The sequence below is a fragment of the Danio rerio genome, chromosome 16 (genome assembly GCF_052040795.2).
Source record: "Danio rerio strain M-AB ecotype USA chromosome 16, GRCz13ab, whole genome shotgun sequence".
Classification (NCBI taxonomy): Eukaryota; Metazoa; Chordata; class Actinopteri; order Cypriniformes; family Danionidae; genus Danio; species Danio rerio.
The window spans coordinates 49565220-49592137 of NC_141036.1; the positions used below are offsets into that span (position 1 = coordinate 49565220).

Sequence of the window (26918 nt, forward strand, 5' to 3'; positions counted from 1 at the left end):
GACCACTGGCTTAGATTGTTAAAATAGAGCCCATAAAGTTAAATACATTCATCCTGGAAAATCAATTTTAAGTACCCTATTACCCTCTTTTAAATGTTCCTTGTTTTGTTTAGGAAGATTTGCATCACAACTTGTATCCAAGTTTCAAAAATACTTTAAAGGTATTATTTACTTATTTTTTTCATTGTTCATAAATTATGTCCTTCAGAAGAAAGTTACTTTATTTGTTGTGCAGTTTGATCTTTTAAACTCTGCTGTCCTTTTAGTTACAAACATTTACATGACCCACAGCATTATAATATAAAAAAGCATAATATTAGTTAGGTGGCCAACTAATTGATATACCAGCTTGCAGAACATAGTGTATCAGTAACAAACCAGCTTCCATTACTGTGTTTTCATGATATCAGGTAGGATAACTTGCAAACAGATGGTCTTTTTTTATTTTCCTTTTTTTTTTGTGGTGACAAAAAGAGCTAAAATCAGATCCTACGAGGTTTTCACAGTACAGACCGTATTTTTGCTTTTGAAGGAACAGAAGCAGCTGTCAGAAAACCCCATGCTGGCATTTACACATAAACATGTCAGGATTGTCAACTTTCAAAGTCTCTCTCTCTTGAGAGGGATTTCCCCAAGATAAAGTCTTCTCTGTCTGTGCATCCCATTTATCAAACAGCAAAATGAAGCTCATGAAATTTTCTCTGGCTCTTTTCCCCTTTCCTTCAAAATGTTACACTTTAAAAAATATCCTAAGATGTGACTTTGAAACACTTTTTCCTAAATAAGCACACTACAGCGTATAACTTCATAATGTTCTCATCAAACTTCCAATATTTATTAAACTCTTTTCTAAGAAGTCACTTAAAATTAGATTGTTTTACGATTTATTTGTATACTCTCTGAGATGTAATTGAAAATAATGAATTTCCACATCTACATTACATTTTGCTATTTATATGTATTAAATACATTCAATTGATTTAGGATTCCCATATTCATATTTCAGATCAGACTGCTTACTATCACGGTAACAGATGTTTACAGCCTTTAAAGTGCACAACACTGTATAGGTTAATAATACAGATATTATTTAATAATTTACCATCATAGTCATAAATCTGATGTTACACGGTGGCTCAGTGTTTAGCATTGTCGCCTCACAGCAAGAATGTTGCTGGTTGGAGTCCTGGCTAGGTCAATTGGGATCTCTGTGTGGAGTTTGCATGTTCTCCCCATGTTGGCATGGGTTTACTCCGGGTGCTCCGGTTTCCCCCACAGTCCAAAGACATGCACTATAGGTGAATTGAATGAGCCAAATTGGCTGTAGTGTATGTGTGTGCATGTGAGAGTGTATGTGCGTTTCTTAGTACTAGATTGCAGCTGGAAGGACATCCGCTGTGTAAAAAGCATGCTAGATAAGTTGGCGGTTCATTCCGTTGTGGCGAAGGGACTAAGTCAAAAACCTATTAGAGGTTTTCTTCTTTTAAATACAAAAGTTTTTTGTGTTAAATGCTGAAAACCTCACAGCAAGAATGTTGCTGTGTGAAGTTTTGTGTGGAGACATCCAAAGTATTTGTTTTTCCTACTATGGAAGTCAGTAGTTACATTTCTAACATTTTAAAATAGCTTATTTTGTATTATTAAAAAAAAAAAAAAAAACGCATAAAGATTTTGAACCACTCAAGGGTGAGCCCATACTAAAAACATTTTTATTTTGTGGTGAACTATCTCTTTAATATACTGTAGTGCATTAAAGGTGGAACAGGTGATTGTTTTCAGAAACATTTTTGGTTGTGTTGGTTGAAAATCTATTCACATTCTGATAGTAATAATTAAAATAAATGATCTAAATGTGTTTATATGTGTTTTTATGTACTGGGTAAGGCATAAAACAAATTTGTTCATCCAATTAAATATTGACGGGCCGAATCAAACGGGCCAAATCAAATCACTTTTATTGTCACATCATCAGCAGCATGTTTGAAAGATTGATGAGACTATTTTCAATTTTATAAGTGACCTTTTACAACATTGATAATGTAGATTTTTATTTAGTTTAACAACAAAACATCAATAAATAGCGCCTAATAGATCCGCCTAGACTGCTTTACTGAGGTGAAGATAGTTTTTATATTGACATTGGTTCATTTTTGAACATTGACAACCTGTGTCGCACTCCCTATATTGCTTACCGCTACTATGAATATTCAGTCTGAAATAGCATGCAAGTATGGCTAAGTAATAACTGTAATTCCTGCATGCTGCTGGCCAACCACTAAGCATACAGTAGTCGCTTTAGAACAGCGTGTGAGAGAGCAACGCCCGATTCACACGGGGCTTCAGCGTCAACGCTTGACTGAAGGCGTGTCTGAAGTTGGGGCTGAAACGATCGTCATAGACACCACTGTCTAGCTGGTGTATTTGCATACAGCGATCTGATTGGCTGACGCTTCAATCGGCGCTTGAAAAGTTGAGCTAGTCCCAACTTCTGCAGCGAGTAACGCCTTTGAAGCGGCGCTGACGGATCCACAATGCAGTTCGGCAACGCCTGACGTCACCCATTCAAAGTGAATGGGAAGCGTTGACGCTGACGCCCCGTGTGAAAGACAATCAATACTTCCATGCATGAAATATTGCACATTATGACAAGTTTTGCTTGCTAACTTAACTGAAAATGTGCTAGATATAATGCCGTTTTCTGTTTTCAGAATTGTATTATTAAGTACTGTAAAGTTTTCTAACTGGCGAATGACATGTTCTAGTGGGTCTTTGTGATCTTTAATGTGCACAGCAGGGGGGAGGGATTGTGTTTTAAACATATTATGCTAAGCGGTTAGCATTTAGGCAGATCACCTTCTGCACCTTTAAATGTAGAGTACGACCAAAACTCATTTCAATACTTTTAAACAAAAGTATTGCAGTCAGCAACAAAAAAAATCTATATTTATATATTATACTGTTTATTACATTTACTCTGTATACTTGAGCTGCATGATTTGTGCAAGGATGTAAATGTTCATATTTATAATCATTTGTATTGTATTATTTAAATGATGTTTGTATTAAGGCTAATATTAGTGAGATTCAGAGAAAGCATTTACAGTAGTTGTTATTTTTAATTCCTTTAAGATGGATCGGTTGAATTAAGAAACTTAAACCATTTTAACGATTTGAGGAAACTATAATTAACCCAGAGTGAGCATTAATTTCATATTCTGCTCGTGCTGAACTGTGTAATCTAGGGGAAATGCTTAGCATCCAACAACACAGCGGTTCGCCAGTCTCCAGTGATAAAGCTGAGTGTGAATGTACCTTTTATTGGCTCTAAAGTGAAGCGAGACCCTGCTGAGCTGAACAGGCCACTGAGGTGCGAGAAGATGATCGATGAAATCTTCACAGTCAGACACATCTGTCACAGCCCGCCATGATATTCCTCTCACAGACGCCTCTAAAAGACTAGAGTCAATAGAAGAAATCAATCCAGTCGTCTAGTGCCTTTTATAACATATACATATGAAAGAGTCATTGTTTGAGAATTGCTCTCCTTGTCTTGGACGCTTTTTGTACCTTTTTCTCATCAAGATCCTGTTGGGATGACATTGGTCTAACTCCAATAACAATAAATTAATCAGAGATTTTACTGCTGTCAGTTATCAGTAATGAAATGAGGTGATATTAGCTTTGCTCAGCTGTTAGTGTTTACATAGAATTACAGTGATGCATGACTGCCCTCTGCTGACTATTCTGGGAATGACACGTGGCAGTGTTTATATTCAGTTAATGCACAGGTTTCAAACTCAGCTCCTGGAGGGCCAGAGCTCTGCGCAGTTTAGGTTAACCCTAATTAAACACACCCGATCAAACTAATTTTGTTTTAAAGCTCCATGTAAGTGTTTTGAAGTAGGATTGGAACTAAACTCTGCAGGTCTGTGGCCCTCCAAGAACTGAGTTTCACACCCTAAATGGCTAGATACGGTTAGGTTTGGCAGAGATAGTTCAATTAAAAAAATAAAATTTTACTCGCCTTCAAGTGGTTTCAAACCTTAATGAGTTTCTTTTTGCTTTTGAACACAAAACAACAACATAATAATATTAAAAAATCTGTAACAATTCAAATCCATAGTAGGAAAAACAAACACTGCTTATTTAATTGAATCAAACATGTTGTAATCTGCATTACACATTTACACATTACTCTGGTCATAACACTTTTGCAGACATGCACTTCTGTAGTTGACCAGTAGTTTTTGTTATCTACACACTCATCATGTCATTAATTCATTCATTTTCTTTTCGGCTTAGTCTCTTTATTAATCCAGGATCGCCACGGTGAAATGAACTGCCAACTTATCCAGCATATGATTCACACAGCGGATGCCCTTCCAGCTGCAACCCATCACTGGGAAACATCCATACACACTCATTCACACACATACACTCTGGACAATTTAGTCTACCCAATTCACCTATAGCGCATGTCTTTAAATTTGTGGGGGAAACCGGAGCACCCAGAGGAAACCCACGCAAACACGGGAAGAACATGCAAACTCATCATCATCATATCTACAGACTGAAAATATAGGCACATGCAGATGACATCATCATTAAATTAATAATAATAAAAAATTGCTGCTGACTGAGACAATACCATTTTTTTTTACTGTGTAATATATTTTTAAGCCCTGCAAATGACACCAAGACACATACAAAGTTTTTTAGCATTATTTGCCTAAACATTTTGTATTTTTAAAATGTATTTTTAGATTTTATTTTCTATATAGCTTTTCAATTATTGTATTACTTGAGTAGCACAGCTTACAATTTAAAAGCTGTCCATTTCAGACAATCCAAAATGTGAAATTTACACTTTAAAAGATAAAGACTCATTTTTAGAAATAAAGTTGAATTTGTAAAGAATAATATAACAATCTAAACACCTCTTTTACACCAAAAAAGGTTCTTTGTGTGTTAAATGTTTTATATAGAACCAACAAATATAATATTTTATTATTTTGAAATAGTTTATAATATTTTACATATTATATTTTACAAGTACTTGAGTCTTTTTTTTTATTTTTTAGCTTAAATCTTTTTTTAATTGGCAATTTTTAATCAGAGAGTTAGTACAAGTGAGGAAAAGAAAAACCATAATACATTAATTTCACAATATTGAAGAAAACAAATACTGAGTGGTAATTAAACACATTCCATACTCTCTGAACCATATTCAGGGGAAAATAAAGAAAGTAAACAACAACAACAAAGAAAAAACAAAACAAACGAAACAATAACAAATATAAATAAATAAATAAATAAATAAAAGAATAGTAATAATAAATTAACAAATGACATCTATGGCGACATGGTGGTGCAGTGGGTAGCACGATCACCTCAAAGCAAGAAGATCGCTGGTTCGAGCCTTGGCTAAGTCAGTTGGCATTTTTGTGTGGAGTTTGCATGTCTTCCACTTGTTTGCGTGGGTTTCCTCCAAGTGCTCCGGTTTTCCCCACGGTCCAGAGACGTGTTATAGGTGAATAGGCTAAAATGTCTGTAGTGTATGTGTGTGAATGGAAGTGTGTGGGTGTTTCCCAGTGATGGGTTGCACCTGGAAGGGCATCCGCTGTGTAAAACATATGCTGGATAAGTTAGTGGTGCATTCCCCTGTGGCAACCCCAGATTAATAAAGTAACTAAGCTGAAAAGAAAATGAATGAATGACATTGAATAAAGATGTTGTATTCTGCATGTCATGCCGGTAGTTGGTAATGCCACTTAGTGACACACATGCACTTCTATAACTAAACAGTTGTTTTTGTTGTCATGTAATCACTCATGCCTATTAGACAGGAAAAAATAATGCACATGCAAATGACATCACTATTAAAATGATAATAATAATAAATAAATACATTTTTCGTAGTTTGCAGAGACAATAACATCATCTTATTTTTTTCTTTACATTTTCTTTATTTTTTTTATATTACTATGTAATATATATTTAAGCCATGGAAATGGCACCAAGATACACACAAAGTTTTTGCTTTATGTTGCATTATTTGCGTAACCGCTTTGTGTTTTTAAAATACATTTTTTGTACTTATGAATTTGCTAGGGGATGCTTAATAAAATTTCACATTTTGCTTTTAACAGTTATAGATTTTCATTGTTGTACCATACACTTATTAAATAAAGTTGAATTTTGGAAAAATATTATAATAATCTAAATCTTCTTTACACATCAAATAGCATTATTTTTGGAACAGAAAGGTTCTTTGTATGTTAGAGGTTTTATATGGAACCATCAATGGCAATAAATATCCTTTCCTTTTTCATTTCCAGGCTCATTTTACATCCATACAGACTCGTTGTGCCTTCCATACAGTCGATATCTGGGTCTTGTGGGAGCACTTTTAACTTAGCTTAGCATAGATCATTAAATCAGATTAGACCATTAGCATCTACATCAAAAAAGTGAAAAAGAGATTTGTTAATTTAACTCCACTGTGTACTAAGTCTAAGGGGAAATTAAATATTACATAATATCATTGTGCCTGCTGTGGACATCATTTGGCAGCAAAATGCCCTAATTGTTACACTTAAAAAAGAGTTTAGTTCTTATTCATATCGACCTATAAAAATATTCAACTTTCATAGCACTTCACTTTTTCCACATTTTTTTATGTTACACCCTTAGTCCACAATGGAATAAATTAATTTATTTCCTCGAATATATATATATATATATATATATATATATATATATATATATATATATATATATATATATATATATATATATATATATATTTTTTTTTTTTTTTTTTTTTTTTACAAATTTATTAAAAATAAAAAACCTAAAAAATCACATGTACATCAGTATTCACAGCCTTTGCTCAATACTTTGTTGATGCACATTTGGCTGCAATTACAGCCTCAGTCTTTTTGAATATAATGCCACAAGCTTGGCACACCTGTCTTTGGGATTTTTTGCCCATTCCTCTTTGCAGTTTCTCTCAAGCTCTATCAGGTTGGATGGGAAGTGACAGTGTACAGCCATTTTCAGATTTCTCTAGAGATGTTCAATAGGATTTAGTTCTGGGCTCTGGCTGGGCCACTCAAAGACATTCGCCGAGTTGTTGTGAAGCCACTCCCTTGATGTTTTGGCGAGGTGCTTTGGGTGATTGTCCTGCATGCAGATAAACCGTTGACCCAGTCTGAGGTCAAGAGCACTCTGAAGCAGGTTTTCATTCAGGATGTCGCTGTATATTGCTACATTCATCTATCCCTCTATCCTGACTAGTCTTCCAGTTCCTGCTGCTGAAAAACATCCTCACAGCATGATGCTGCCACCACCATGCTTCACTGTAGGGATGGTATTAGACTGGTGATGAGCGGTGCCTGGTTTTCTCCAAACGTAACGCCTGGCATTCATTACAAAGAGTTTAATTTTTGTCTCATCAGACCAGAGAATTTTGTTTCTTATGGTCTGAGAGTCCTTCAGATGCCTTTTGTCAAATTCTAGGCGGGGAGTGGCTTCCGTCTGGCCATTCTACCATACAGGCCTAATTAGTGGATTGCTGCACAGATAGTTGTCCTTCTGTAAGGTTTTCCTCTCTTCACAGAAGAACGCTGGAGCTCAGACAGAGTGACCATCGAGTTATTGATCACCTCCCTGACTAAGTCTTGGTGGTTCCAGTCTTCTTCCACTAATGGATGATGAAGGCCACTGTGCTCTTTGGAACTTTCAGAGCAGTAGAAATTTTTCTGTAACCTTCCCCAGCCTTGTAAGGTCTACAGACAATTCCTTTGTCTTCATGCTTGGTTTGTGCTTTGACATGCACTGTCAACCCTGGGACCTTATATATATGTTGTAAGCTGATGAAACATCTGAAGAATGATCAGTGAAAACAAAATGTACCTGAGCTCAATTTAGAGCTTCACGGCAAAGGCTGTGAATACTGATGTACATGTGCTTTTCTTTTTAATAAATTTATAACAGTTTCAAAAAATCTTTTTTCACATTGTCATTATGGGGTGTGTGTAGAATTTTGAGGAAATAAATTAATTTAATCCATTTTGGAATAAGGCTGTAACATAAAAAAATGTAAAAAATTTAAGCGCTATGAATACTTTCCAGATGCGCTGTATATACCAAATAAATATATAAGTAAACCAAAGGGTGCTACTACAGAAGAAATACTAAAACTAATGAAAAACTTTCACTTATCAGTTCCTGGATTCTTTTTTACTTTGATGTAAAGAATATTTGAAAAATCTGAAGAATCGGTTTGCACTGTAAAGAACATTTCATGCAAGGTTCGATGGAAGTTAAAGCTTCTTTGCGGAATCATCAACCACCAGACAATAAAGTATCTTTACAATTTGTCAAATCTGTTTGAACCAACAACTGTAAATAGTCTGTTTGTAATAACATCGTCTCTTCTTTGTGTTGAGCAGTCCATCTGGGCAGCTCTAGTGGTCATACAGGACATAATTTGCTATGCAAATTCACATGGACTCTTATCAAGCCCAGAAAGTGCGTGTGTGTGTGTGTGTGTGTCAAAATGAGAGAAACATTCAGACAGACTCATGTGTTGGTTCTTACAAAAGAAACAGACTCCATTCAGCCTGCACTAATCCAGATGGGAAGTCAAAGAGCAGAAAGTCCACGGCACCAAAGTCATTTCATCACTTTTTTTATTCATTTAGATAGTTTTCTGTCATGCTTAAGGAGGGAGAGAGAGAGAAGGCAAGGGAAAATGACCAGCGTTGGTGAGGCGTTTTGCTTGACACGACTTCTTCCCTCCGTCTGCCTGCCGTTATCTGTTTAATTCATCCTCCTATCTGGGCTGTCTTTACCCTCGCTAAATTTCCCTTTGACACGCATGCCTTCCTGCGCATAATCCAGACCTACCGGGCAGAATTAGCAGCTAGCGGAGGAATTGATAGAATGAGGAAATGGAGAGAATAGGACAGGTGGAAATAAAATGTCAGGGCGAACGGACTGATTTGACTCCGAATCAAATTGTCAGGCTCGATACAGGCCGTGTTTTGGGGGAAATGCTGACAGATGAAAAGGTGTCAGGGAAGAGCGGTTCGAAGAAAAGGGGGGGAAAATGACACGGAAAGAATGTTTAAAAAGATGAGCTCCAACTTTCAGTCTTTAACTTTCCATGTTGAACTTTTGATGGAAAGTAGAGCATTCGGATGTGTATTTTTTTCTGTGAACTATTCAGCAGCTTTTGGATCTTTTCTTATCATTTAATAAGGTTTTATTAGTTATTGTTAGTTCGTGTAGTTACTAACATGAACTAACAATGAACAGCACTTGTACAGCATTTATTTATCATAGTTAAACATTTACTAATGCATTATCAAATTCCAATATAATTATATTTTTTGTTGCTTGTTCTTGGTAGTAAATACATTAAGTAACATTATACAAATACAACCTTTTTGTAAAGTCTTCCCATTTATTATTTATCTGGATATTTGTACTGGTGATTTTTGAGGAAAAATAATAATAAATATCATTATTAACCTGGCAAATTGCTAACCAGCCAAGTAAATGTATTGTAAACATTCAGATGCTAAATGGCTTTGAGATCTATAATATGAACATTCATTCATTCATTCATTCATATTCTTGCAGTATGTATTTTTTATATTTGTATTTATAATTTGTTATTACTTTATTATACCCCATTAATTTCATATGGGACAAATTATGGAGTTGGATTTGGAGAGGACTTAACCTTGTAAAACGTGTCTTGACCACTCCGATAAAAGAGCTATCTGAGAAATCATTTTTTTTTTAATGTGTTAATGTAAAAATAGGCTTATTTAAGTTATAGGTAGGGACAGACGGAATCTGCGGATGTTTTTTGCTATTTCTGCTGAGAATTATTGGTAAACATCTGCGAATTTCTGCAAAATTATTTTGGGAGTATCATACATAAAATCTTAATATCCAAAATAAAAAATTATATCTTTTTAACTTTTATATTTAAAATGCAATTCTAATTAGATTCACTTTATTTGGTAAACGAAGCCAGTCTCTCATATAATATATCTACTAAAAGACAGAAAATATTACTTTATAAACTGTATTTTAAATAAATCAGATGAACAAGGACATATTAGTCAATAATATGTAAATAAACAAAAAACATAAGTAAATAAACAGAATTAATGATGGGCTAAAAATCTGTGGAATTCTATGGAAAATCTGCGTAATTCTGCGCGCGCAGATTCCGTGTGGGCCTATAGGTAATATTTTTGTAATATATTTTTGTTTTACTTTAGCAGAAATCTCAGTACAGTCAGTTCAGATTAACCAAAACCTAAAAATGTGGGTTCTTTGGTGACATTTTTTGGTGACATTTTTTTTTTAAATCTGAATTTCAAAGCCACTTTTTGATGGCAGTAAGAGTGCGCGGGGGGCTTTGATTTTTATTGGACAAATAAGAAATGTTCTGAATTTTAGTATTAACCGTTCATTACATGCATTCATTCAAAAATTAATTTCCTTATTTTTTCTTCAACCACTTAAAATTGTTGAATCAAGTTCTCTTTTTGTGTGTGTGTGTGTTCAGATAGCAGACTTCAGAGGAAAAAAGTAGACAAGTTTTAAACTGCGCAGATTAAGGCAGGGGTGTCAAACTCAGTTCCTGAAAGGCTGCTGCCCTGCACAGTTTAGTTCCAACCCTGTTCCAACACACCGTCACACTGCGGTCACACTAGAGTTTGTGCCTGCGAAATTCTGTTGTACGGCTCTGCGAAAAGGGGCGGGATTAAACAATACGATTATAGACTTTAAAAAAGGCAAACAACAATTTTCTCCATATTTTAAATTTCTGTCCAGAAAGGTCATGCTTTGATCTACTATTGGTCTCACACAGTCACGTGATGCTATTTCGCAAGTTAGAGTTCACCAAGCTTGAACTTTGCACCGCAGCAAACTACGATTTTATTTATTTATTTATTTATTTATTTATTTTAATTTGTTTTAAAAAAAAAATATTTTATTTTTTTATTTTAATTAAATTTTTTGCCCAAAAATGTTTTGCAACGTCTCCTTTTTTGTTGTGTTGTATAATTTGCTTTTACTTGTGTAAAGCACTTTGTTGCAGTTCAACCTTGGTTGTAGTAAAGTGCTATATAAATAAAAGTTGATTTAAGTTGATTGATATATTAGAATATATCCTAATTAATTGATACGATTTACTTTTACATATTTAGTTACCATATTTGTTAATAGTCTTCACTATTTTTATTATTTTTTGCAGTATATTAAGTTCTTACTGTAGTTTGCATTTTCATATTCATTCATTCATTCATTTTCTTGTCGGCTTAGTCCCTTTATCAATCCGGGGTCGCCACATCAGAATGAACTGCCAACTTATCCAGCACATTTTTACGCAGCGGATGCCCTTCCAGCCACAACCCATCTCTGAGAAACATCCACACCTACATTCACACACACACACACTCATACACTTCGGACAATTTAGCCTACCCAATTAACCTGTACCGCATGTCCTTGGACTGTGGGGGAAACCGGAGCACCCTAAGGAAACCCACGCGAACGCAGGGAGAACATGCAAACTCCACACAGAAATGCCAACTGAGCCGAGGATCGAACCAGCGACCTTCTTGCTGTGAGGCGATCTCAGTACCTACTGCGCCACTGCGTCGCCGCATCTATGGGGAACAAAGCCCCATAAAGAGACCAGATTACAGGCTGCACCAATCAGCACCCATCCAGAATAGCACTACCCCAGCAACCAGACGGCAATTCATTAGCAACCTCCAGAGCGTCATCATAAGTGTGTGCTGACGTGACTGAAGTATATTTTTGTTAACACGTCTGCATATTCCTCACAAGTGTGTTGATCAGTGTTTCTGTCATTGATTCATTCTTTATAAATGAGCTGTCATTGTGAAGCATTAGACTGCGCAGCGAGGAGTCATTTAGTCCTTCATGCGCTGGTAATGACCGCTCAATTAATGCAGTTCATCACTGGAGACGCCTGTCAGTGAGGCATACAACACAGCTCTGCACTTTAAAGTCAGCTTGAAACAGAAGTTCAGATTGTGTCTTCTTTTCTATTTTGTTATATATTTGAAATAAATGGTTTTGTGGTGAAGAAAAAGTGTAGGCGGGTCTTATTTCCAGTTAATACAGAATTAATTGGATGGTTGTGGTTTGCTATTGATGGTCTTGCCTGTGTGCCATTTAACTTATCGTCATATTTTTGATTACACATCAAGTACATACACTTACCAGCCATTTTATTAGGTATATCTTACTAGTACTGGGTTGGACCCCCTTTTGCCTTCAGAACTGCCTTAATTATTCATGAAACTGAAGAAACTGAAAATATTCCTCAGAGATTTTGGTCCATATTGACATGATAACATCACAGAGTTGCTGAAGATATGTCAGTTGCACGTCCATGATGCGAATCTCCCATTCCCTTTGAACTGCAGCAGATTGTCTTGACCATGTTTACATGCCTTAATGCATTTAATGCCTTAATGCATTGTGTTTTGCATATGATTGGCTGATTAAAAATTTTCGTTATTGAGCAGTTGTACCTAATAAAATGGCCAGCCAGGGTATAAAACAAAACACTCGAAATAGGGTAAATCACTACAAATCACGTACACAAATTGTATCACAAGTTTTCTATCATGTTAACATATGCAAATTAGGTGTCATTTATTGAAATATGTGCTAATTTTCATATATTTCTAGCACACAAATCTGAACATTGGAGTTCAAGTTAGATTCAAAAAACATATTTAATAGTTTTTCTTTCATTGTACAGTTGAATGTTTTTCATTGATTTAATGAAATTGATGGGTGACTCGGTGGCGCAGTAGATAGTGCTGTCGCCTCACAGCAAGAAAGTCGCTGGTTTGAGCCTCGACTGGGTCAGTTGGCATTTCTGTGTGTGGTTTGCATGCTCTCCCCGTGTTTGCGTAGGTTTCCTCCGGGAGCTTTGGTTTCCCTCACAGTCCAAAGATATGCAGAACAGGTGAATTGGGTAGGCTAAATTGTCCATAGTGTATGAGTGTGTATGGATGTTTCCCAAAGATGAGTTGCAGCTGGAAGGGCATTCGCTGCGTAAAACATGTGCTGAATAAGTTGGCGGTTCATTCCGCTGTGGCGTCCCTGGAATAATAAAGGGACTAAGACGAAAATAAATGAATGAATAATGAAATTAAAGGCATAACTCAGAAAATAAAACAATACAAAAATCACAATCTCTCAAATCTCACTGTTAAAATCTTCAGAATATAGATATGAATAGAAATTTAAAGTTTGATCTATGCAAGTGTTATGTAACTGGAAATGCATGACCAAATGCAGGAGAAAAAAATAATTTTGAGAAAATGCCCTTTAAAAATTGATATTGTAATTGACTTCTACACATGTGAATGGCTAAAATGCAGCAAATGAAACATTTGAAGGTACATTTTTAATGCAAAATCTGAAATGCCAGAAATCTCAAAATGTAAAGTTTTAATTACAGAAATCTCTGAACAGAAATCTCTGTTATTGCCAACAGTGTCTCGTCTGAATAATACCAATATATAGGTGTGATAATTGTGTCCTCTGTTTGTGTGTTTGCAGGTACTCTCAGCTCATCCCATCTCTGCAGATGATGCAGTTCTCCGCAGCCGCAGGTTTGAGTCGTCTGCTCATTATTCTGGGTGTGCTGAAGCCGCTCATTCAGGGTGAACACATCTCGGAGGAGCTCCTGCAGCGACAGGTCAGACTTTATAAAGTACACTGGGCTCAGTTTAAACACTAACTTTAATATTTTAACACACTTGTGTTTGTTTAATTTGCTTTTTAGCAGCTTATGTGATCATTTTTAAATATTTGCTGGTTAACTGTGTCAGATCAGTATACAGCTCAAGGTTCAGGTGTTTCTTCTATTTAAAGTGTACTTAAACAAGATCCAATGAGTTGGTTAAACCCATCCATTCATATGTTGTTTTATGAACAACAATCATTCATCCATCATTTTATAAAGAAAACATTCATCCTTCAATCCATCTGTTCTTTTACAAACAAAAAACATCCATCCATCCATCCATCCATCCATCCATCCATCCATCCATCCATCCATCCATCCATCCATCCATCCATCCATCCATCCATCTTTTCTTTATAAACAAAAAGATCTATACATACGTCCTTCCATCCATCTTTTTATATTTATTCATTCATTCATTCATTCATTCTTTCTTTTATAAACGAAAATAATATTTTCATTCATTTTTTCATTCATCAATCTATCGGTTATTTTATATATGAAACATCCATCCAATAATCAACCCATCTGTTTTTTTTTAATAAAAAAATTCATCCATCCATTTTTATTAACAAAAATCTATCCAGCTTTTTTATTAACAATAATTAATCCATCCATCATCAATCCGTTTTATAAGCAAAATTCATCTATCCATCTGTTTTTATAAACAAAACATCATTCATTCATTCATTCATTCATCCATCCATCCATCCATTTATCTGTTATTTATGAACACAAAACCAACCATCCGCCAACTGTCTGTCAGTCCGTCGCTTCATCTATCCATCTGTTTTTTAAAAACAAAAATTAATTGATCTGTTTTTTCTAAATAAAATGAATCCAACTGTTTTTTCATAAACAATAATCCATCCATCTGTTTTTATAAACAAAAATTCATCCTTTCATCCATCCAGCCATTTTTTAATAAAAAGTATCCATCCATCTATCATCCATCCATTTTTATAAACAAATTTCATCCATCCATCTGTTATTTTATAAACAAAGTCATCCATCCATCCATCCATCCATCCATCCATCCATCCATCCATCCATCCATCCATCCATCCATCCATCCATCCATCTGTTCTTTTATGAACAAAAAACAACCATCCATCTTTTCTTTTATAAATAAAGTAATCATTCATCCATTAGTCATCCATCTGCTCTTTTTTTAAACAACAAAAATCATCCATCCATCCATCTGTACTTTTATAAACAAACCAATGTAAGCTGTTGACACAATTGTGTATCTCCGCTAATGAGACACCACCACCCCAAAACAAATTCAAGTCACCCTTTTTTTAGATGTCAACAGATGAAAGTAATGCTCAATTGATGATGCAGAGACAAAAGCCATCTTATAAAACTGCTACACCAGGACCACTTGATGGCGCTGTTGCTTAAATTACAGCTGCCTCTGGTTCCCAGCTGGCTGAATGGCAGGGAATTTGTGGAGAACAAGAGACGCAGTTTAATGATCAGTTGTCTAAGATGAGCAAGTTTCCAGGGCTGTGTTAGTGTGAGAGTCAGACTGACGCGGATCGCCTTCAGACAGGGTTTCTCAGGTCACCATGAAAAACAGTCAAGGTATGAGGCCGCTCTCTTCGCTCCAGTTCCACCCAATTTCATGCACGTTAACATGCGGCCACGAATATGCAAAACATTTATTACAATTTTGAATGGCCCCTCTTCCCCTCAAAAAGCTACAGATTCCCATTTACGACATGAATCGAAGGCTGACCCGAGGAGCGGAGAAAGGTGATTTAGAGAAATGTTTTGCCTTTATAAGGAGGTTGAAATAATTAATGCACAACAGGACGGTGGTTATGACTAGGTGTGTGTGTGTGTGTTTTTTTTTTTATACATGCCCATCCTTCCTCTCTATCTGCATAAAAACAGACGCAGTGTTTTTAAGACCTCTGTCTCATTTGTCTGGGAAAGATTAGAAGCATAAAGCGAAAGCAATATGTTTCTTTGTAACGGTAGATTTCAACAAAACAAAACAAAACCAGCTTTAAAATATCTGCATGTTTGCTTGAGACAAGAACAACTTTGCTTGTGTTGTGAAGTCCGGTACTTTTTACAGTAGTTAGTGGGAAAGTGTCATTTTATGTTTGCAACTTTACAGTAGAGTAGATGCTTAGGAATTATATATTTGTCCTGCATTTGGCAACATCACATCCATCTACAATATCATTTTTATGCATCAGACTTTACAGTGATATATATATATATATATATATATACACACACACTGTGAGTTAAAGGAACACTCCACTTTTGAAGGAACACTCCATTTTTGTTTTCGAAACAGTTGAGTTTTACCATTTTGTGAAACCTATTCAGCTGATCTCCCAGCCTGATTTCACAAGAAAAGGCAAGTATTTAATGTTTTGTCAGTTTAGTGGCTATTTCGAATGAGTTCAGTTATACGAAAATGTATGATTGTAAAAAGAAGGTATGGCACCCAAACCCCATCCCTAAATCCAATTTGCTCATTGGGGGATAAGCAAATCGTACTAAATTGTACAGTCGTATTTACTTAAAGTATTTTACATTTTGTCAATTTAGTGATGATTTTATATGAGTTAAGTCATTTGAAAATGTAGGATTTTAAAAAGAAAGTGTAGCACCCAACCCAACCCCACCCCCTAAACCCAACCGTCATTGGGGCATGAGCAAATCGTACTAAATTGATCGATCATATTTACTTATAGTATTTTACATTTTGTCAATTTAGTGGCTAAATCATACAACTTTGTATCAGTTCAGTTGTACAAAAATGCACAATTTTAAAAAGAAGGTGTGGCACCCAACCCTACGTCTAAACCCAAACACCAGTGGGGAAAGACAAATTGCACTAAATTGTACGACTGTATTTACTTAATTATTCTATGTTTTGTCAGGTTAGGGGCTAATTAGTAGGAATTCGTTGGAGTTCAGTCGTACAAAAATGTATGATTATTAAAAAAGGAGGTGTGGCATCCAACCCACTCCTAAACTCAATCGTCATCGGGGGATGAGCAAATTGTATGATATACAAGTTCAGTCGTACAAAAATGTACGATTTTAAAAAGGAGATGGTGCACTCAACCTCACCCCTTAACCCAACAGTCATTGGGAGATGAGCAAATCATACTAAACTTTGCAACCATATTTACTTATTTTATTTTACGTTTTGTCAGTTTATTGTCTAATTTGTACAAATTCGTATGAGTTCAGTCTTACAAAAATGCACGATTTTAAAAAGGAGGCATGGCGCCCAACTCCACCCCTAAACCCAATCATCATTGGGGATGAGCAAATTGTACTAATTTGTACGATTGTATTTACTTGTAGTATTTTACGTTTTGCCAGTTTAGGCAAGGCAAGGCAAGTTTATTTATATAGCACATTTCATACACGATGACAATTCAAAGTGCTTTACATAAACAAGAATAAAAGAAACAAGTAAAATAAAAATAAAAACAAATAATAAAAATGCATAAAAACAAAACATAAAAACAGGTAAAATGTGATATGAAAGAATAAAGAAGAAGAGAAAAACATGATAGTGCAATCTGTCGGACGCAGCACAGTGCTCATTCAGTAAAGGCACAGCTAAACAAATGTGTTTTCAGTCTTGATTTGAATGTGCCTAATGTTGAAGCACATCTGATCATTTCTGGAAGCTGATTCCAGCAGCGAGGGGAATAGTGGCTAAAAGCCGATTCACCCTGCTTTGACTGAACTCTTGGAACTTCTAGTTTATATGATCCTAAAGATCTGAGTGATCTGTTAGGTTTGTATTCAGTGAGCATATCTGTGATGTATTTAGGTCCTAGGCCATTTAGTGATTTATAAACCAGTAATAATACTGTAAAATCTATTCTGAATGTAACTGGCAGCCAGTGTAAAGACCTGAGGACAGGTGTGATGTGCTCTGATTTTCTGGTTCTGGTTAGAATTCTGGCTGCAGCATTCTGGATGAGCTGCAACTGTCTGACGGTCTTTTTAGGAAGACCAGTGAGGAGTCCATTACAGTAATCCACCCTGCTGCTGATAAAAGCATGAACAAGTTTTTCTAAATCTTCACTAGAAACAAAGCATCTGATTCTTGCTATGTTTTTGAGATGATCGTATGCTGATTTACTGACTGCTTTGACATGACTGTTGAAACTCAGATCTGACTCCAGAGTCACACCAAGATTCTTGACCTTATTTTTTGTCGTTTGACCTTTAGTGCCAAGGTACGCATTTACCTTGAGAACCTCATCTTTGTTTCCAAAAACAATAATTTCAGTTTTCTCTTTGTTTAACTGAAGAAAGTTTTGGCACATCCAATTGCTCATTTCATCAATGCATTGGCAGAGGGTGTCAATGGGGCTGTAGTCATTAGGCTGTAAGGCTAGGTAGATCTGAGTGTCATCAGCATAGCTGTGGTAGGAGATTTGGTTCTTTCTCATTATTTGGCTCAGAGGGAGCATGTAAAGGTTGAACAGGAGAGGTGCCAGAATCGAGCCTTGTGGGACTCCACATGTCATGGGTGTCCACCTCGACCTATGGTCACCTATACTGACATGGTAACCTCTACCTTCTAGGTAAGATCTAAACCATTTGAGGACCGTGCCAGATAGCCCAACCCAGTTTTCCAGCCTATCCAGAAGTATGCTGTGATCGACAGTGTCAAATGCAGCACTGAGATCCAACAATACCAGCACTGTTATTTTACCTGAATCTGTATTTAGGCGTATATCATTGATTATCTTTATAAGAGCGCTCTAAGAGCGCAGTTTAGTGGCTAATTTGTACGAATTCGTATGAGTTCAGTCATACAAAAATTTATGATTTTTAAAAAAGGAGGTGTGGCACCCAATACCGCCCTTAAACCCAATCGTCATCAGGGGATGAGCAAATTGTACGATTTATGAGTTCAGCTGTACAAAAATGTATGATTTTTAAAAAGGAAGCGTGGCACCACACCCTATCCCTAATCACAAACCATTATAGGGGATAAGCAAATTGTAATAAGTTGTATAACATATAAGTTCAGTTGTATGAAAATATATGATTTTAAAAAGGAGGCGTGGCACCCAACACCACCATAATTGGGGTTTGAGCAAATTGTACTAAATTGTATGATTGTATGTACTTGTAGTATTTTATGTTTTGCCAATTTAGTGGCTAATTTGTAGTAATTTCAGTTGCACGAAAATGTATCAGTCTTAAAATAAGCCACGGCACCCAACCCCACCCCTAAACCCAACCATCATTGGGGGATGAGCAAATTGTACTAAATTATACGATTGTATTTACTTACAGTATTTTACGTTTTATCAGTTTAGTGGCTAATTTGTACAAATTCGTATGAGTTTAGTCGGTTGAAAATGTACGATTTAAAAAAGGAGGCGTGGCACCCAACCCCATCCCTAAGCCCAAGCATCATTGGGGATTGAGCAAATTGTACTAAATTGTACAAATGAGATTGTTTGAATTCACACAAATTACCCACTAAATCAAAAAGTTACAAATTAACGTGAAATAGCATTGGATCTCCGGGTCTGGTAGGAGCACTTTAGCTTAGCTAAGCATAAATTATTGAATTAGATCAGACCATTAGCTCAAAAATGACCCTCCTGTAATTAAACTGTGAACTAAGACTGACAAAAAACAAACGTTTTTAAAGCTGATATGGCTAGGAACTCTCATTCTCAACTTTTCTGCCATGTCTGCAGCAGGCACAATGATATTACGCTGTGCCTAAAAATAATGATGATTGAGATTCACGGCATGTTATTTACATGTTCTGATCTCTCGTTATTTAGAGATGCCTAGGTATATCACGATTTTCATTCTATGGCACTTTTAAAACAAAAAAAGAAATAATTAAAAAAAGAAAAGGGTTCTTCATACAAGAACGCAGACAATCAAATAGCAATTAGTGGCTGCATGATGCTTTCATGTCTCACAGAGAGGAATTGTGACCCTTAAAAAAAGCCTGTCGACATTTAATTTGACTGCTGTGTCTCTCAGAATGGAGGATTGTTCTTCAGGAGAGGTTCGCTATTGACTCAAGTGTTGACTTGACGCTTTCGAGTGCTTCTGTCTGAGGTCACAAATACACATTTACATCTGCATGTCTAATGTAATGACCAAAGAGGGAGAATAAAATATTTGAACACTGTCATCGTGGTTTCTTGGTAAATGCAACCGTTTCAGCTATCAAGGGAGATCTGAAGCGTTGACTTGCAAGTTTTGCAGTGAGAAGAGTTAAAATAATGCTTGTGATTGATTTATTTTGTCTTTGTTCAGAAATATCTGCTGTGTAACCCTGCCCACCAGAGCGCTGCAGTGGATGAGCATTTCTTCCTCAATGAAAGCGCATCTCAAGTCAGGTAAGACACATTTCATAAAAAAAGCAAACAATTAAAAATAGATAGATATACTTTTATTTGGATTTCTGACCTTAGGATCCTGTTTTATTTTGGCAAAAATTCTATTTAAAGGGATAGTTGACCCCAAAATGAAGATTCTGTCATGATTGACTCAACCTTTACTTGTTTTAAACCTGTTTGATATTCTTTCTTCTGTTGAACACAGAAGAAGATATTCTAAAAAATGTTGGAGACCTGTAACCATTGACTTTTATAGTAGGAAAAACAAATCCTTTAGAAGTCAATGTTTACAGGTTTTAAGATTTCTTCAAAATATAGAAACTCATAAAGGTTTGGAACAATTTAAGGGTGAGTACATTTTCAATTTTGATTAAACTGTTCTTTTGATTGTTTTCTTTTTCTTCCAAATTGTTTATCCCTTGATCTTATTTTAATAACCAAACGCATATTCATTTTATTGAAATCATGACATTTAAAAAATACATTTATTTCTGTTTTTTAAGAGGTTGACAATGTTTTTTCTTCAAATAATGTTTTATTTCTCTTAAGATCTATCTTCCTTAAAATATTCTTTTATTTTTTATTAAAATTAGTAATTATTTCATAAAAAATATTTTACAAAAAATACATAAAATGAAGTTGCTTTTGTTGTTACTATTACTAATATTATTAACAGTGGCGGTCATACTCAAGTAAAAGTACCATTACCAAAAATGTTGAGCAAGTAAAGTATCTGTTGTAAGTATTACTGTCTGAACAGGCAGTCTGAACAGTCATTGTGTGTAAAGATTTTCTTGGAAACTTTCCAAACATTTTTTAAAATTGTTTATTATGCTGCAAAATTATTATTATTTGATTGGTCCAGAATCACAGGCCTGTTATTTCTACTTTAACCATTCCTCATAAAAAAGGGGGGAAAAAAGTAGTGACTGCAGTGTAGTGGAGTAAAAGTACCAATACTGCACTAAAAATGTACTCAAGGGAAAGTAAACAAACATTATAAAACTACTTGGTAAATTACAATTCCTAAAAAAAAACTACTTGATTACAGTAATTTGGGTATTTGTAATTTATTACTTTGCACCACTGATTATTACTATTACTTTGAGAAGCTGTTATGAAATTATTAGTTGTTATATAAAAAAAATAATAACCAAGATTGAAAACTGATTTGCATTTTTCTTTTTTTTTATCTCTGTGGGGGTAATATCTTTATTACTTGCTTAATAAATCGTGCATATCTGTCATACATAGTACTTTTTGCTTATTAATGCAGTTGTCCATAGAAGTGTTATTACAGTTTAAAAGAACTTTAGTATTCTAAAATACACTCACTGGCCACTTTATTACTAGTTGGACCCATCTTTTGCCTTCAGAACTGTCTTAATCCTTCATGGCATAGATTCAACAAGGTACTGAAAATATTCCTCTGAGATTTTGGTCCATGTTGACATGATAGCATCACACAGTTGCTGCAGATTTGTCAGCAGCACATCCATGATGCGAATCTCCCGTTTCACCACATTCCAAAAGTGCTCTATTGGATTGAGCTCTGGTGACTGTGGAGGCCATTTAAGTACAGTGAACTCGTTGTCATGTTCAAGAAACCATCTGAGTTGATTCACGCTTTATGACATGGTGCGTTATCCTGCTGAAAGTAGCCATCAGAAGATCATCAGAAGTCAACAACAATACTCAGGTATGCTGTAGCATTGAGATGATGCTCAATTGATACTAATGGGCCCAAAGTGTGCCAAGAAAATATCCCCCACACCATTACACCACCAGCCTGAACTGTTGATACAAGACAGGATGGATTCATGCTTTCATGTTTTTGACGCCAAATTCTGACCCAACCATCAGAATGTCACAGTAGAAATGGAGACTCATCAGACCAGGCAACCTTGTTTTCAATTTTCTATTGTCCAATTTTGGTGAGCCTGTGAAAATTGTAGACTCAGTTTCCTGTTCTTAGCTGACAGGAGTGGCACCCGTGTGATCTTCTGCTGCTGTAGCCCATCCGCCTCAAGGTTGGACGTGTTGGACGTTTTGCATTCAGAGATGCTCTTCTGTATACCTCCATAGTAACGAGTGGTTATTTGAGTTACTGTTACCTTTTTATCAGCTCGAACCAGTCTGGCCATTCTCCTCAGAACTCTGGCATCAACAAGGCATTTGTTTCCACAGAACTGTCGCTCACTGGATATTTTCTATTTTTCAGACCATTCTCTGTAAACCCTAGAGATGGTTGTGCGTGAAAATCCCAGTATGTCAGCAGTTTCTGAAATACTCTAGACCAACTCGACTGGCACCAACAACCATGCCACGTTCAAAGTCACTTAAATCCCCTTTCTTCCCCATTTTGATGCTCGGTTTGAACTGCAGCAGATCATCCTTACCATGTCTACATGCCTAAATGCACTGAGTTGCTGCCATGTGACTGGCTGATTAGAAACCTGCAATAACAAACAGTTGGACAGGTGTACCTAATAAAGTGGCCGGCGAGTGTATTTTATAACATTTATTTCTTACACACATGTACCTTCAGAAATCATTATAACATGCTGATTTGTTGTGTATGAAACGTTTATTATAATTAATGTAATGTTTCTTCCAAAGTAATAATAATATTAGCCTGGAACAGTGTAATAGTGCTGCTGCCTAATAATTTTCATTTGTGATCATTATTAACCTTAAACTCAACAATGATATAATGAATTTGGAGTTATTATAATTAACAATAACCTAAGTGTACACATATAGTGTAGTTATAATATTGCTTTACAAACTGGTTGAGATGATGAACGGTCTCTTCTTGTCTGAAGTGTCCTAAATTTGCCCTGCTGTTTGAACGTCCTTGACTTTTCAGCGAGATCTCCAGATATAAGCCTCTCTCCAGCAAGACATCTGTGCATGTGATCACGGGGGAATCGTTTGATGATCAGCTTCCTTCAGATCTCAACCGAGTGAGTGTCTTTCACAGGCCCACTTTCTCAACTTTAGTGAGTTTTTAATCAGAAGCAAATCCTTTGGCTGAACGTCTCATTAACTGTCATCCCTCCACGTCAGGTGCTCGCCGAACTTCAGAGCAAGTTTTTGGAGCGCTCTTATCCCAATGCAAATCGCATTCAGATTCACGGGGCGGATCGGCACATGATCTACAAAAATCCATCTTCGCTTATCAAACATTTGCATAAGCTCGTGGCGCAAAGGCAGACCAACCAACAGAGGCAGTGAGATGCTTTGGAAAATGCAGACTTTCTTATAGCAAACATTGTCATTCTTCTCAGTATGAAGGTGGAATCTGTCTAGTTTGTTGGTGGATTGTGTATTTTGATGAACTGCTGAAAAAAATAATTGATTGTTTTTGTGTTTTAGGTTAAAATACCTTATTAGAAATGCAGCAACTTATCAAAAATGCCTCAGTTTGATGCCTCAATTTTTTTTTTTAGAAATGCATAACCCAAATTCATTACATAAATGTCATTTTTCTTCTTATGTAGACAGCTGTTACTTTCTATCTTCAATAATGCAAGATGCTAAATAACATTTTTCTGCGTATGAAGCAGGAATCTGTAGTTTGTTGATGGATTGTGCATTTTGATGAACTGCTGAAGAAAATAATTAATTGTTTCTGTATTTTTGATGAGAAAGCCTTATTAGAAATATAGTAACTTGTCAAAAACGCCTCAGTTAGAAATGTTGTATTGGAAAAATAATGCTAAAGAACTTTTTTTTTTAAGCATCAAAATTTTGGTCAGAATTTATTTAGAAAATATCTGCCCTCAAATATTTGATGAACGCATAACCAGCCCAAATTCTTTACATAAACGCTGTCATTTTACTGCCTAGGAAGCAGAATTCTGTCTAGTTTGTTGGTGGATTGTGCAGTTTGATGAACTGCTGACCAAAATGATTGATTGTTTCTGTGTTTTTGGTTAAAATGCATGATTAGAAATGCGGTAACTTGTCAAAAACACCTCAATTTGACGCCTCACATATTTTTTTTAATGCATAACCAACCCAAATTCTTTAATTAAATGCTGTAATTTTCCTACTTATGTAGAGTTTAGTAACAGTCACAGCTGCCAATTTCTGTCTTCAATGATCCAAGATGCCAAATAACTTTGTCATTCTTCTGAGTATGAAGCTGAAATCTGTCTAGTTTGTTGGTGGATTGTGTAATTTGATGAACTGCTGAAAAAAATAATTGATTGTTTTTGTGTTTTAGGTTAAAATACATTATTAGAAATGCAGCAACTTATCAAAAATGCCTCAGTTTGATGCCTTAATTTTTTTTTTTTAGAAATGCATAACCCAAATTCATTACATAAATGTCATTTTTCTTCTTATGTAGACAGCTGTTACTTTCTATCTTCAATAATGCAAGATGCTAAATAACATTTTTCTGCGTATGAAGCAGGAATCTGTAGTTTGTTGATGGATTGTGCATTTTGATGAACTGCTGAAGAAAATAATTAATTGTTTCTGTATTTTTGATGAGAAAGCCTTATTAGAAATATAGTAACTTGTCAAAAACGCCTCAGTTAGAAATGTTGTATTGGAAAAATAATGCTAAAGAACTTTTTTTTTTAAGCATCAAAATTTTGGTCAGAATTTATTTAGAAAATATCTGCCCTCAAATATTTGATGAACGCATAACCAGCCCAAATTCTTTACATAAACGCTGTCATTTTACTGCCTAGGAAGCAGAATTCTGTCTAGTTTGTTGGTGGATTGTGCAGTTTGATGAACTGCTGACCAAAATGATTGATTGTTTCTGTGTTTTTGGTTAAAATGCATGATTAGAAATGCGGTAACTTGTCAAAAACACCTCAATTTGACGCCTCACATATTTTTTTTAATGCATAACCAACCCAAATTCTTTAATTAAATGCTGTAATTTTCCTACTTATGTAGAGTTTAGTAACAGTCACAGCTGCCAATTTCTGTCTTCAATGATCCAAGATGCCAAATAACTTTGTCATTCTTCTGAGTATGAAGCTGAAATCTGTCTAGTTTGTTGGTGGATTGTGTAATTTGATGAACTGCTGAAAAAAATAATTGATTGTTTTTGTGTTTTAGGTTAAAATACATTATTAGAAATGCAGCAACTTATCAAAAATGCCTCAGTTTGATGCCTTAATTTTTTTTTTTAGAAATGCATAACCCAAATTCATTACATAAATGTCATTTTTCTTCTTATGTAGACAGCTGTTACTTTCTATCTTCAATAATGCAAGATGCTAAATAACATTTTTCTGCGTATGAAGCAGGAATCTGTAGTTTGTTGATGGATTGTGCATTTTGATGAACTGCTGAAGAAAATAATTAATTGTTTCTGTATTTTTGATGAGAAAGCCTTATTAGAAATATAGTAACTTGTCAAAAACGCCTCAGTTAGAAATGTTGTATTGGAAAAATAATGCTAAAGAACTTTTTTTTTTTAAGCATCAAAATTTTGGTCAGAATTTATTTAGAAAATATCTGCAATCAAATATTTGATGAACGCATAACCAGCCCAAATTCTTTACATAAACGCTGTCATTTTACTGCCTAGGAAGCAGAATTCTGTCTAGTTTGTTGGTGGATTGTGCAGTTTGATGAACTGCTGACCAAAATGATTGATTGTTTCTGTGTTTTTGGTTAAAATGCATGATTAGAAATGCGGTAACTTGTCAAAAACACCTCAATTTGACGCCTCACATATTTTTTTTTAATGCATAACCAACCCAAATTCTTTAATTAAATGCTGTAATTTTCCTACTTATGTAGAGTTTAGTAACAGTCACAGCTGCCAATTTCTGTCTTCAATGATCCAAGATGCCAAATAACTTTGTCATTCTTCTGAGTATGAAGCTGAAATCTGTCTAGTTTGTTGGTGGATTGTGTATTTTGATGTACTGCTAAAGAAAATAATTGATCGATTCTTTGTTTTTAGTTAAACTAAGTTATTAGTCAAAAACACCTCAATTACAAATGTTTTGCATTGAAAATTAAGCCTAAATATCTTTTCTAAGCATCAACATTTTCGTTGTAATTAGTTACAATATCAGCTCTCAAATATTTCATAAATGCATAACCAACCCAAATTCTTTACTTTAATGCTGTAATGTTACGACTTATGTAGCAGAAATCTGTCATTTGTTGATGGATTGTGCATTTTGATGAACTGCTGAAAAAAATTATTGATCGTTTCCATGTTTTTGGTTAAAATAGAACTTGTCAAAAATTCCCTTAAATATTTTGCATTGAAAATTAACCCAGTGAACTTTTTTTAAGCATTAACATTTTTGTTGTAATTTGTCTATAAAATATCAGTCCTCAAATATTTTATAAAAGTATAAACAACCCAAACTCTTTACTTAAATGTTGTCATTTTTCTACTTATGAAACAGAAATATATGTAGCTTGTTGGTGGATTAATCATTTTGATTAACTGCTGAAGAAATAATTTTACTGCTTGTTCTTTTTTGTTTTGTTTTGTTAAAAAGCCTTATTAGAAATGGAGTAACTTATCAAATACACCAAATTTTCACCTCGAGTAATTAGAAATGTTTCGCAATGAAAAATAACCCTAAGTGTCAACATTTTTGTCATAATTTACTTAGAAAATACCTGCATTCAAATATTTTATAAATGCATAACCAACTCAAATTCTTTACGTAAATGCTGTCATTTACCTACTTATGAAGAAGAAATTTGTAGTTTGTTGG

General features: G+C 35.1%; 1 protein-coding gene across 7 annotated transcripts in view; it reads left to right on the forward strand.

Moving 5' to 3' along the window:
* Positions 1-26566, forward strand: part of si:dkey-122a22.2 — a 51373-nt gene extending 24807 nt beyond the window's left edge. Inside the window, exons 8-12 of one of the 7 annotated variants that reach the window (XR_015512173.1) lie at positions 13642-13780; positions 20120-20202; positions 23028-23168; positions 23272-23580; positions 25288-26566. Coding sequence is in view for 2 of the 7 variants with exons in the window: in XM_087288177.1 (XP_087144303.1) it covers positions 13642-13780; positions 20120-20202; positions 23072-23168; positions 23272-23439 (487 nt within the window). In the remaining 5 variants the exon portion in view is untranslated. Of the gene's footprint in view, positions 1-13641; positions 17191-18605; positions 19726-20119; positions 20203-23027; positions 23169-23271 lie in introns of those variants that run through there. The other 6 variants (XR_015512172.1, XR_015512171.1, XR_015512174.1 and 3 more) reach the window with 6 other exon arrangements.
* The last annotated feature ends 352 nt before the right edge of the window (positions 26567-26918 follow it).